This window comes from Anomaloglossus baeobatrachus, chromosome 5 (assembly GCF_048569485.1).
Source record: "Anomaloglossus baeobatrachus isolate aAnoBae1 chromosome 5, aAnoBae1.hap1, whole genome shotgun sequence".
Lineage (NCBI taxonomy): Eukaryota > Metazoa > Chordata > Amphibia > Anura > Aromobatidae > Anomaloglossus > Anomaloglossus baeobatrachus.
The window spans coordinates 297,241,822-297,255,270 of record NC_134357.1 but is presented as its reverse complement, the minus strand read 5'-3'; the positions used below and the strand labels follow the sequence as shown (position 1 = coordinate 297,255,270).

Genomic DNA, 13,449 nt, shown 5'->3' with positions numbered 1-13,449 from the left:
GGTGAGGAGGCCTGGAGGCTGTGGAGCGGGGGACGCCGGACAGAGGAGCCGGGGAGCGAGCCAGGGAAGCCGGGGAGCGTGGCAGGGGAGCCGGGGAGCTGGACAGGGGACCCGGGGAGCGTGACACATATCATAGCGTGTAACATAAATGAACGACTGTGAACGAGCAAAAATACTCACCTCATTGTTGCTTGTTGACACGTCTCTCATTTTCAAGAAATCGAACGTCCTTCTGTGCTCCGGTTCTTCATAATTCCCGAAGCAGCACACTTTCGGTTCTTCATAATTCCCGAAGCAGCACACGTCGCTCCGTGTGACACCCCGGGAACGATGAACTGCAGCTTACCTGCTTCCCGCCGGCAATGCGGAAGGAAAGAGGTGGGCGGGATGTTTACATCCCGCTCATCTCCGCCCCTCCGCTTCTATTGGGCGGCCGCTGTGTGACGTCGCTGTGACACCGAACGTCTCATCCCCTTCAGGAAGAGGATGTTCACCACCCACATCGACGTCATTCGGGAGGAAAGTACGTGTGACAGGGGTTACCGAGTTTGTGCGACATGGGCAACAAATTGCCCGAATCGCACAAACGATGGGGGCGGGTGCGATCGCACATGCGAATACACGATAAATTGATACGTGTAAAGCAGCCTTAATCGCTGAAAAACAAGCTACAACGGATTCCGTTGTTTTGCAGGATCCGTCACATCAGTTGTGCCACTATATGCAACACATCCGTTACATCCGTCACACAACGCAATGCGACGGATGCCGCACAACACAAGTGTGAAACTAGCCTAATAGGAAAATAATGCAAGTTTGAAGAAGAATTGTATTTCAAAAGTTTATTATTTTAAGACCTTTTATATTGGATGAATATACTATCATGGCAAAACCCCTTTAAGGAGTAATTGGCTGTTTGATTTTTTTTTTTCCATAAATCAATAGTATAAGAAACTTTGTAATATTTTTTATAAGAAAAATCTGCTTCTTTCTCCTCTTGTCACTGATATTTATTCTCAAAATGCTCAATCATCATGTTCTATTATGTAACCGTTGCTTCAGGAGATCTTACAGTAGAATGTCTCTGTATGCCTCCATCTCCTCCTTCCTTCTCCATAGATTCTTTTTCATTCCCCATTATTATTATTATTTATTTATAGAGCACCATTGATTCCATGGTGCTGTACATGAGAAGGGGTTACATACAGAATACATACACAAGGTACAATAGACAGACTAGTACAGAGGGAAGAGGGCCCTGCCCTTGAGGGCTGTCACGCTCCCCGGGTCCTCACCCCCGCTCCCCGGCTCACCTGCCACGCTGCCCGCTCCTCAGCCCCCGGATTCCGTCCGTCCCAGGCCCCCGGGTCCCCGATCCCGGCGCCCGACGGCTTTCCAGGACCTGGCCGGCTCCCCTGCGTCCTCCCCTCAGCCTCCTTCCCTGGCTTCTGGCACCCGGGCGGCGCGCATGCGCGTTAGGGCGCGTGCGCGGTCACTGACCCTTTCTTAAAGGGCCAGCGTCCATTAACAGGAAATGAGGTGGAACAGGTACTGGGTATAAAGGGGGTTAGTGTCCAAGGGGGCGGGGCCTGATCTTCGTGTTCCCTGAGCTAGGAGTCAGGTCTCCTGGTGTTTATGTGCCTGTACTCACCTATCTCTCTTTGTAGAGCCGTACCTGCCTCGCCATCCCGTCTGCCGTATCCTGAACCCCGCACACTGTCCGTCTGCCATCTGACAGTCCGTACCATCTCGGATCCCTGCGGTGACCCGTCATCTCGCTCCTGAGGTTCCGGACCCCGCCTGATATCATCTCGGCTTCCGAACCTGAGCTACGTCACCAGGACTACCATCTGTGACACCGTGGTCCCAGGGACTCCTCCGCTGCCTTCACTTGCACGGACTGTTCTGCTGCCCATCAGTGCTTCAGCTGCCGGACTCCCTACCACCATCTTAAGAGTTCGGTCCAGTGGATCCACCTCCTGGGTCGGCCCGACCGCCCGGCCGTGACAGTAAGATCAGGCCATGGATCCCGCTGCAGCACTAGCGGCCTTGCAAGAGGAACTCCGACGCCAGCATGAAGTCCAGACCCGCATGTTGCAATTTATGACCTCCGTGGACACCCGCCTGTACACGTTACAAGCATCAATGACGCCTGCGGCACCCAGGTCCCCAGCTATGCAAGCCATGGCTCCCGCACCAGTGGCAGCCTCTTCAGATGCTTCCCGTCTCCGTTTGGCGTCACCACCTCGTTATGCTGGAGATCCCAAGACCTGCAGGGGCTTCATAAACCAGTGTTCCCTTCATTTCACGCAGCTGCCACATCTGTTCGCCTCTGACCAAGCCAAGGTCGCCTTTATAATGTCTCATCTGGAGGGCGAGGCGCTGGCGTGGATGAACCCCTTGTGGGAGAAGGAGGACCCCATGACCAAGAACCTTCAAGAGTTCCTGCAGGCCTTTCGCAGCACCTTCGACGAGCCGGGACGCGCCTCTGCGTCTGCTTCATCCCTCCTCCGCCTACGTCAAGGAACACTGACGGTGGGTCAATATGCCATCCGTTTCCGTACTTTGGCTTCTGAACTCGGGTGGAATAATGAGGCCCTGACAGCCGCCTTCTGGGAAGGACTCTCGAGTCGCATCAAGGATGAGTTGGCGGGTCGTGACGTGCCCTCCACCCTAGATGCCCTGATTGCCCTAGCCACTCGAGTGGACATTCGTTTCCAGGAACGCTCCAAAGAGCTGTATCGTGAGAGACGTGCAGTACGGCACTCCCCTCCTCCACAGAAGTCCTCTGTGCCTCACTCTTCAACAGCTGGGATTCCTGTCCACGAGCCCATGCAGGTTGACCGAGTACGACAGTCTGACCAACGTAGAGCAGAGCGGCTCGCCAAAGGCCTCTGCTTTTACTGCGGAGAGGGCACACATCTCTTACGCTCCTGTCCGGAAAGGCCGGGAAACTCCAAAGCCTAGGGTTGGTAGGAGAGGCCACCCTAGGTGCTGGGACTCTCTCAGACCCAGTTATGTGGACGGTACAAGTGTCAACAGGAGAGACGCGCTTCACGGCTGAGGCATACCTCGACTCCGGAGCAGCAGGCAATTTTATCCAGCAGGCCACGGTGGACAAGTACCAGCTGCCTGTTACTCCACTCGATAAGCCCCTAATGATTGCCTCGGTGGATGGGAGACCCCTCTCTGATACCATCTCCTGGATCACCAAGCCGGTGGAATTGCGTATAGGTGCTCTGCACACCGAGAACATCGCTCTCTACGTCCTTCCACACATGTCCCATCAAATCCTGCTGGGACTTCCTTGGTTGCGGACACACGAACCATCAGTCAGCTGGGGTACTGGCGAAATCACTCGTTGGGGCTCTGCCTGTCATGAGAGATGTCTAAAGTCCCTACAACCAATCCGACGTCCCCCGGCTCCAGAGAACCTACCGGAACTGCCCTCGGCCTATTGGTCCTTCGCGGACGTTTTTGACAAAAAGGAGTCTGAGGTACTTCCGCCACACCGTCCCTACGATTGCGCCATCGACCTGCTCCCAGGAACAACACCACCTCGAGGACGGATATATCCGTTGTCTCCAGCGGAAACCAGGGCCATGTCCACATACATCACGGAAAGCCTGGCAAAGGGATTCATCCGGAGATCCTCCTCTCCTGCGGGAGCAGGCTTCTTCTTCGTTAAGAAGAAAGAGGGTGACCTACGCCCATGCATTGACTACCGGGGCTTGAATCAGATCACCATAAAAAACAAGTACCCCCTACCGCTCATCCCCGAATTGTTCGACCGGCTCAGAGGAGCCCGTGTGTTCACCAAACTGGATCTTCGGGGTGCCTACAACCTAGTTCGTATCCGCTCTGGGGATGAATGGAAGACCGCATTTAATACTCGCGACGGGCACTACGAATACTGCGTGATGCCCTTCGGTCTGTGTAACGCTCCTGCCGTATTCCAAGAACTGGTGAACGACATATTCCGGGACCTCCTCTACCTCTGTGTAGTAGTTTATCTGGATGACATCCTTGTCTTCTCTCCGGACCTCCAGACCCACAGAGAGAACGTAAAGCTGGTCCTACAAAGACTGAGAGAGAATCGTCTCTACGCCAAATATGAGAAGTGCGTCTTTGAGCAGTCTTCTCTCCCTTTCCTGGGATACATCATCTCGGGTACTGGGTTGCAGATGGATCCAAAGAAGGTCTCCTCCATACTCAACTGGCCTCCTCCTTCGGGACTGAAGGCAATCCAACGGTTCCTGGGATTCGCCAACTACTACCGCCAGTTTATCCCGCACTTCTCCGCCCTGACTGCCCCTCTCTCCGCTTTGACCAAAAAGGAGGCTAAACCAAAGGACTGGTCACCTGCGGCCGACGCCGCGTTTTGCTCTTTGAAGCGAGCTTTCGCCTCCTCTCCTGTACTCCACCGACCGGAGTTAAACCGCCAGTTCACCTTGGAGGTGGATGCCTCCTCCTCAGGAGCCGGAGCAGTGCTCATGCAAAAATCCTCCTCCGGGAAGATGGTGACTTGCGGTTTCTTTTCTAAGAGCTTCTCAGCACCAGAACGGAATTACACCATCGGTGACCGAGAATTATTGGCGGTCAAACTAGCTCTGGAGGAGTGGCGCTACCTCCTGGAAGGAGCAGTGTACCCCGTGACCATCTACACGGACCACAAGAACCTGGAATACCTGCGGTCCGCTCAGCGACTGAACCCGCGGCAAGCCAGGTGGTCCTTATTCTTTGCCAGGTTTGACTTCCAGCTCCACTTCCGACCCGCGGACAAGAATGTACGCGCCGATGCCTTGTCTAGGTCCCTCATGTCCATGGAGCAGGAGGAAGAGACTACCCAACCTATCATCCCTCCTAGCAAGATTGTTCCGGTGGCTCCCGTCACTCTGGCCCAAATACCACCCGGGAAGACCTATGTCTCGGAGACCGACAGGCAAAAAGTGTTACACTGGGGTCATGCCTCAAAAACAGCCGGCCATGCAGGCCAGAAGAGAACATGGGGTGCGATTGTACGCCATTACTGGTGGCCATCCCTTCGCACTGACGTCGCCGCCTTTGTCTCTGCCTGCTCCTCTTGTGCCAGGAACAAGACGCCCAAACACCTGCCCTATGGCCGTCTTCTGCCTCTACCGATACCCTCAGTTCCCTGGCAACACATTGCGATGGACTTTATTACGGACTTGCCATTATCCTCTGGACACACAGTCATATGGGTCGTGGTGGACCGGTTCTCCAAAATGGCCCACTTCATCCCCATGGCTGGACTGCCCTCTGCTCAGGAACTCGCGGAAGCCTATATCCATCACATCTTCCGCTTGCATGGCTTTCCATCCCACATCGTGTCCGACAGAGGAACTCAGTTCACCTCCCGCTTCTGGAGGGCGCTCTGCAAACACCTGGGAGTTACTCTGGACTTTTCTTCCGCATACCATCCTCAGTCTAATGGCCAAGTGGAGAGGGTCAATCAAATCTTGACATCCTTCTTACGTCACTATGTCAACACCCATCACGACGACTGGTCCACGCTTCTGCCTTGGGCTGAGTTCTCACATAACCACCACATCAGTGAGTCGTCCTCCAAATCTCCCTTCCATGTCGTTTACGGACTTCAGCCCTCCGTTCCATTGCCTATATCCCCTTCTTCGGATGTCCCTGCGGCTGATACTGTAGCCCGTGACTTCGCTACCATTTGGGACTCTGTCAAGGCGTCCCTTGGACGCGCTTCCCAGCGGATGAAGAAACACGCTGACAAAAGGCGTCTAGACCCTCCGTGTTTCTCTCCTGGAGACCTCGTCTGGCTTGCTTCCCAGTACGTCCGCCTGAAGATACCGTCATACAAGCTGGGTCCTCGCTACATTGGGCCGTTTAAGGTCCTCAGCAAGATCAATGAGGTTTCCTACAAGCTACAGCTCCCGGCCACGATGAGGATACCCAACTCATTCCACGTCTCCCTGCTCAAGCCGGTTGTCCTTGGTCCCTTCTCCAATGCTGCCAGTCCGGCCCCTCCACCTATTGCCGATGACGACATCTATGCGGTAAGGGATATCGTGGCCATGAAGACCGTACGAGGTCGGCAGTTCTTCCTGGTGGACTGGGAGGGGTATGGTCCTGAGGATAGGTCTTGGGAGCCCAGGGAGAACGTGGGCACTCCTCTTATCCGTGCCTTCATGTCCCGGTTGCGGGGTGGGGGGCGTGGGGGGGGGGGTACTGTCACGCTCCCCGGGTCCTCACCCCCGCTCCCCGGCTCACCTGCCACGCTGCCCGCTCCTCAGCCCCCGGATTCCGTCCGTCCCAGGCCCCCGGGTCCCCGATCCCGGCGCCCGACGGCTTTCCAGGACCTGGCCGGCTCCCCTGCGTCCTCCCCTCAGCCTCCTTCCCTGGCTTCTGGCACCCGGGCGGCGCGCATGCGCGTTAGGGCGCGCGCGCGGTCACTGACCCTTTCTTAAAGGGCCAGCGTCCATTAACAGGAAATGAGGTGGAACAGGTACTGGGTATAAAGGGGGTTAGTGTCCAAGGGGGCGGGGCCTGATCTTCGTGTTCCCTGAGCTAGGAGTCAGGTCTCCTGGTGTTTATGTGCCTGTACTCACCTATCTCTCTTTGTAGAGCCGTACCTGCCTCGCCATCCCGTCTGCCGTATCCTGAACCCCGCACACTGTCCGTCTGCCATCTGACAGTCCGTACCATCTCGGATCCCTGCGGTGACCCGTCATCTCGCTCCTGAGGTTCCGGACCCCGCCTGATATCATCTCGGCTTCCGAACCTGAGCTACGTCACCAGGACTACCATCTGTGACACCGTGGTCCCAGGGACTCCTCCGCTGCCTTCACTTGCACGGACTGTTCTGCTGCCCATCAGTGCTTCAGCTGCCGGACTCCCTACCACCATCTTAAGAGTTCGGTCCAGTGGATCCACCTCCTGGGTCGGCCCGACCGCCCGGCCGTGACAAGGGCTTACATTATAAAGGATTATGGGAAACTCTCTCTTCACCGAATACATATTTAACACATTTTGCCCATGAATTAAGAGTGAAATCAATTCAGAACGAGAAAGAAGCAAATTTGTCTGATAAGATATATTACAAAATTGCTTATTTTCATATGTACTATTGAAATAAAAGTGTAAAATGAAGGTTACTCATTAACCCTGTCAACCACAGCCTGGTTTTCACCTCCGTGACCAGTCCAATTTTTTCAATTCTGACCAGTGTCACTTTGACAGGTTATAACTCCGGAATGCTTTAACGGATCTCGGTGATTCTGTTTTTCATGACGTATTGTACTTTATGGTAGTTGTAAATTTAGGATGATATTTTTTGTGTTTATTTGTGAAAATATTGAAAATTATAATTTTTTTTAATTATGTCCTTAAATCAGAGTTATGTCACACAATAGTTAATAAATATGATTTCCCACATTTCTACTTTACATCAGCACCATTTTTAAAACATAAAGGTTCAAAGTTTATCAGCAATTTCTCATTTTTCCATCAACATTTACAGTCATTTTTTAGCTACCACATCACATTTGAAGTGATTTTGAGGGTCTTAGGTGACAGAAAATACCCAAAAGTGACTTCATTCTAAAAACTGCACCCCTGAAAGTACTGAAAACCACATCCAAGATTTATATTAACCCCTTAGGTGCTTCACAGGAACTAAAGCAATGTGGTAGGAAACAAAGAAAATTTTACTTTTTCCCCCAAAAATGTTAGTTTACCCCCAGATTTTGCATGTTTACAAGGGTAAAAGGAAAAAAATGCACCATACAATTTTTGTGCAATTTCTACGGAGTGTGGTGGAAATCTATTATTTAGGCACATGCCAGGGCTTGGAAGGATAGGAGCATAATTTGAATTTTCGAGCCCAAATTGTCTAGAATCGTTAGTGGACACCATCTCGTGTTTGAATAGCCCATGAGGTGCCTAAACAATGGAAAGCCCCACAAGTGACCCCATTTTGGAAATTAGATGCCTCAAGGAATTTATGTAGATGTTTAGTGAGCACCTTAAATTCCCAGGTGCTTCACAAAATTTTATAATGTTGAGCCTTTAAAATGAAAAAATACTCCCCGTCTTCCCATTACGGTTCGCTCAGGCTCTAACTTTACTCTTCTTTAACTTGCGAGGAACATCGCTAATAAGCAGAAAATGATTTTTTGTTTCAGGATGACCTCTCCGCGGCAAACGATTTTCACCGGTTTTGCGATCGTTTAAGGTCGCTCATAAGTGTCACACTCTGCGATCTCGTTAATGAAGCCGGATGTGCGTCACAAACACCGTGACCCCAACGATAATTCAGTAACGATATGATATCGTAGCGTGTAAAGCCCGTTATAGTCTGCAACATTGCTTCAATTTTCATTTGATATGCTTTGAGAACATACAGAAAAATGTGAAGGTGGACACAGCCTTAAAACCTTATATACAGGATCATTTTATAATGTTGATGAACACTGAGTAGTATTGTTATACAAAACATACTTTTTTGTATATTGCTATAGAGGAAAAATATACAGCAGAAGTGGATTCTTGGACCACTTCAGAACAGTTATCTGGCTGGTTGCTACAGTCCAGGTCAGTATACTCATCACCGACTTTCCATGAAATCTGAATATTTTTCATGTGAGATAAATATATTTTATCCATCTTGTTTTCTATTGAAGAGGTGCTGGCGAAAACAACCGTGGTTGGTCTATATCCGTTCTAGATGGGAATCAGTGGATTGATCTTTGTGGCAATGATTTCATACTGGATGTGATTGCTGAGGTGGAGGATGGAGTTCCCACGCAGCCCTTTCCCGGATCTGATTATCCTTTTGGAGATAATGGCTCTATCCCAGAACCTCCACCTGATTTTGCACCACAACTCCCTCATGGACTTCCTTCTTTTGGTCCACCTGGAATTCCTGCACCACCAGCGCCTCCACCACCAGTTCCTCCACCATTTGATGGGTAAGCGTTGTAGGGATAACCGTCAGAGGCAAACATATCATTGGTGCAGCCGCATAGGGACCCAAGAGGAAAGGGGGGCCATTTCTACTTCCAAAGCAGGTGGGATTGTCCATTTTGATGAGCTATTGGACTACAAAGGGCCCATGTATTATTTTAGCACAAGGGCTCTCTTCTCTATGCATGAGCCAGTGATACCCAATAATATAGATCATTGACAATGTGATGATAGCAAAATTTATATATCAGGGCATGATGTTGGTGATAAAATAGTGATGGAATATTTGAATTTTTTTTAACCGGCAATTATTAATACTTATACTTTCAAGATTCCATTAATTTATATTGTCGTTTCTGTATGTTATGATTGTTTATGGGCTTAGACAGTATTAACAATTACATCCATGTAAATGAGTAAATTCATATCTCATATAGATTTCACAATTTAATTTCCATTACTCTTTCAAAAAACACTCTGTCTCTACATTATGCTGCTCTCAGATGGGATGTCAAAAACCTGGTGACAGATTCCCTTTAATTTACACTTTTAATATGACTAGTTTATTCCAGGAAGGCTTAAAGGAACAAGGTTTTGCAATCCTATGTGAGAGCAGCATGATGTAGAAGAGACTCTAATTCCTGCAATATGTCACTGACTGCGTTGCTTGCTGCAATTGTCCTAAAATAACTGTTAAATCTGATGCAGATCCAACAGTTCTCTCAATGCAAAGCTCTACATAATCCCTATACACGCGCACACATACACACCACTGATTGACAGCTTTCTATGTACACTGTGCATAGGTGGAAAACTCATAAATATCGAAGACTGCATGGCAGCATGTTTACTAGTAATCTAGTAATAATTACTGCTGATAAAAGTGATTCTATAAAAATTACAGCAAGAAGCCCAGTAAGTGAGGAAATAGGATCTCTGTCTCTACCGCTACATTATGCTGCTCTCAGATTAATTATCCAAAACATGGAGGCAGATCCCTTTAATCCCTTACCGACATATGATTTACAGTTACATCATTTGATGGCTCCCTGACTTTCATGCAGGTTCAGGATCTGCGCCCACATCTTTGTCAGCAGATGATGGCTGTATAATTCAGCCATCATTTACCTCTCACAGCCATGCATGGATTGGAGCTCAGTCTGTGGCTGTTAGAGGGAACCAACCAGCAGGATTTTGCTATATAAAGTAAAGGCAGTTCCATACTGGCACTAGCATGGTGAATAAAATCACACCTTCAGTTTTCATATTGCATCTTTGATTGTAGAAAAAAACGATCATAAAACGTCTAGAAATTCGTGAATCCGGTGATTGACATGTGCAGCAGGGTGGGCCTTTGTGGCTATTCTTCCTTCTGCGTCCTCTATGATGTGCCTCTTTTTCTTTATTTAAATATCACGCCATTGCTGCTGTTGGCAGTATGTGCGCATTGCTACAGTATTGATGTCTTCATTAAAATGGCACCGGAGTCAGCGCATGCGTGTACCGTAATCTCCAGCGCCATTTCATGGGAGACACTCTGGAGAAGACTATGAGCAGCATAGGCGCATGCGAAGATTAATATTTTTTTTTTTATCTGCGCATGTGACCCTACCGCTCATAGTTTTTTCCACAGTGTCTTCAATAAAATGGCAACGGATATCATGGGACACACGTGCAGAATCCGGCACCATTGTAAAGAACACATCATTACTGTAGCAATGTGTATGTGCCATTAACAGCAGCAGTGGCAGCATGGTAAGATATATAAAAAAAGAAAAGGGGGTACGCCTTAGAGGACGCAGGAGGAGGAATTTACCGCGAGGACCCAACCCACAAAGGCCCACCCCGCCACACACGTCAATCCCAAGATGCACACATTTCTGGACCATTATGAAATTTATATATATATATATATATATAATCAAACATCCAATATGAAAAATAAAGGTATGCTTTTATTCACCCTGCTAGTAGCAGTATGGCACTGCCTATACTTTATATGGGAAAATCCAGCAGGTTGGTTCCCTTTAAACTGTTAAATGCCACTATCAGTCTGTGACAGCGGTATTTAAAACACGTGTTCTAAGGGGTAGGCTGTTCTAACCGTCCATCGGCATGCCTGCAATGCGATCGCAGGGCACCGATAGGTTGCCATGACAGCAGTGGAGACTGCTGAAGACCGATGTGCTTGTCATGACTCTTGTGAAGGCCAGCCCGTGGCTGGCATTCCTAGGAGACCGTGATTTTTGCTACTGTATATGTAGCAAATCTGCAGTATTGTAGTATATAGCACAAAGGATCAGACAATCTCAGATTAAATTACCTTAAAGGGATTGACAAGTACAATGAAAAGTTTAAGAAAATGTTTTGAATTATATGAAAAATAAATAACTAAGTAAATATATATATATATATATATATATATATATATATATATATATATATATATATATATACACAATGTAAATACATATATATATATATAATAGACAATTTTATTATCACTCCTTTGTCCTTATTAAAAATTAGGAAATAAATAAAATGACAAAAAAATACACATGTGGTATCACTACACTTGTAAACGTCCAACCTATCAGTTTAAAATTAATTAACCTGATAGGTAAATGGCGTGACAAGAAAAAAATCAAAAAGCCGGAATTACTGTTTTTCGGCCACCTCCAAATACAAACCTACCCGACCATCAAAGTACAAAGTTTGTTACTAAGTTTGTTTGAAGATTCTGGTGTTTTCTGCATAATACATGGCATTTCATAATAATATAATAGTGTCTCTGAAATTCGGCAACATTGGGTTAATGATTGTCATTTTGTGGTCCTGGTTACTTGCAGGTAGTCCACAATCACTATCTGTTGTGTGTAGTAGCATGGCCTTGTGAGTGTGGCCTTATCTCATGGCCACAAATCCCCATATAGCACTAGCCTTATGAACTAAAGTAGTCTTCATCCAGTTACACTCACATTCCAATTTATTTATTCCTGTACAGTTTATCACGGTATAGACATTACCCTGAGTTAGAAATACTTATGAATTATTGAAGCTCAGACAACAAATTTTATCTCTGAAAAGCAAGGAAGCGAATCATAAAGAAATTATGTATGAAGTAGTCTTATGTGGTGTCTATATACAGTGCCTTATAAAGTATTTGTATGTCGTGAACCTTTCCACACTTTATTATGTTAAAACCCCAAATTTACATGTATTTATTGGGATTTTGTATGATACACCAAGCATAAGTATCAATTATGTGTGAAGTGTATAGGAAATGATACATGGTTTTCGAAATATTTAAAAAATATAAATCTTGAAAATTGTGAAATGCATTTGTATTCAGCCCCCGAGTTACTACTTTGTAGGACAACCTTTTTCTGCAATTACTGCTGCAAGTCCTTTGGAGTATGTCCCTATCAGCTTTGCTGAAATTATGCACATTCTTCTTTGCAAAATAGCTCAGTGAGACTGGATGGAGAGCGTCTGTGAACAGCAATTTCTAAGTCTTGCCACAGAGTTTCTTGTAGTAAACATACTTCCTGAGCTACAAGCTGTCAGAGGCTGCCAAAGAGTTGAGACTAGGGTATAGGTTCAACTTCCAGCAGGACAACAAGCCCATACTGCCAGAACTACAGTCATGGCCAAAAGTTTTGAGAATGACACCAAAATTATATTTTCACATGATCTGTTGCCCTCTGGTTTTTAATTGTGTTTGTCTGATGTTTACATCACATACAAAAATATAATTGCAATCATATTATGAGTACAAAAAGGTTATATTGACAGTTAGAATGAGTTAATGCAGCAAGTCAATATTTGCAGTGTTGACCCTTCTTCTTCAGGACCTGTGCAATTCTCCCTGGCATGCTCTCAATCAACTTCTGGACCAAATCCTGACTGATAGCTGTCCATTCTTGCATAAGCAATGCTTGCATTTTGCCAGAATTTGTTAGTTTTTGTTTGTCCACCCATCTCTTGATGATTTCCCACAAGTTCTCAATGGGATTAAGATCTGGGGAGTTTCCAGGCCATGGACCCAAAATCTCTATGTTTTGTTCCATGAGCCATTTAGTGATCACCTTTGCTTTATGGCAAGGTGCTCCATCATGCTGGAAAAGGCATTGTTGGGCGCCAAACTGTTCTTGGACAGTTGAGAGAAGTTGCTCTTGGAGGACATTCTGGTACCATTCTTTATTCATGGCTGTGTTTTTAGGCAAGACTGTGAGTGAGCCGATTCCCTTGGCTGAGAAGCAACCCCACACATGAATCGTTTCAGGATGCTTAACAGTTGGCATGAGACAAGACTGGTGGTGGCGCTCACCTCTTCTTCTCCTAATAAGCTGTTTTCCAGATATCCCAAACAATCGAAAAGGGGATTCATCTGAGAAAATTACTTTACCCCAGTCCTCAGCAGTCCACTCCCTGTACCTTTTGCAGAATATCAGTCGGTGCCTGATGTTTTTTCTGGAGAGAAGTGGCTTCTTTGCT

The 13,449-nt window shown here is 47.4% G+C and overlaps 1 protein-coding gene across 1 annotated transcript in view; it reads left to right on the top strand.

Annotated features, from left to right (window-relative positions):
• Window positions 1-13,449, top strand: part of MYO15B (myosin XVB) — a 163,576-nt gene that overhangs the window by 36,323 nt on the left and 113,804 nt on the right. The window contains exons 8-9 of the mRNA XM_075349626.1: window positions 8,508-8,580; window positions 8,670-8,957. Coding sequence (XP_075205741.1) covers window positions 8,508-8,580; window positions 8,670-8,957 — 361 coding nt within the window. The remainder of the gene's footprint in view (window positions 1-8,507; window positions 8,581-8,669; window positions 8,958-13,449) is intronic.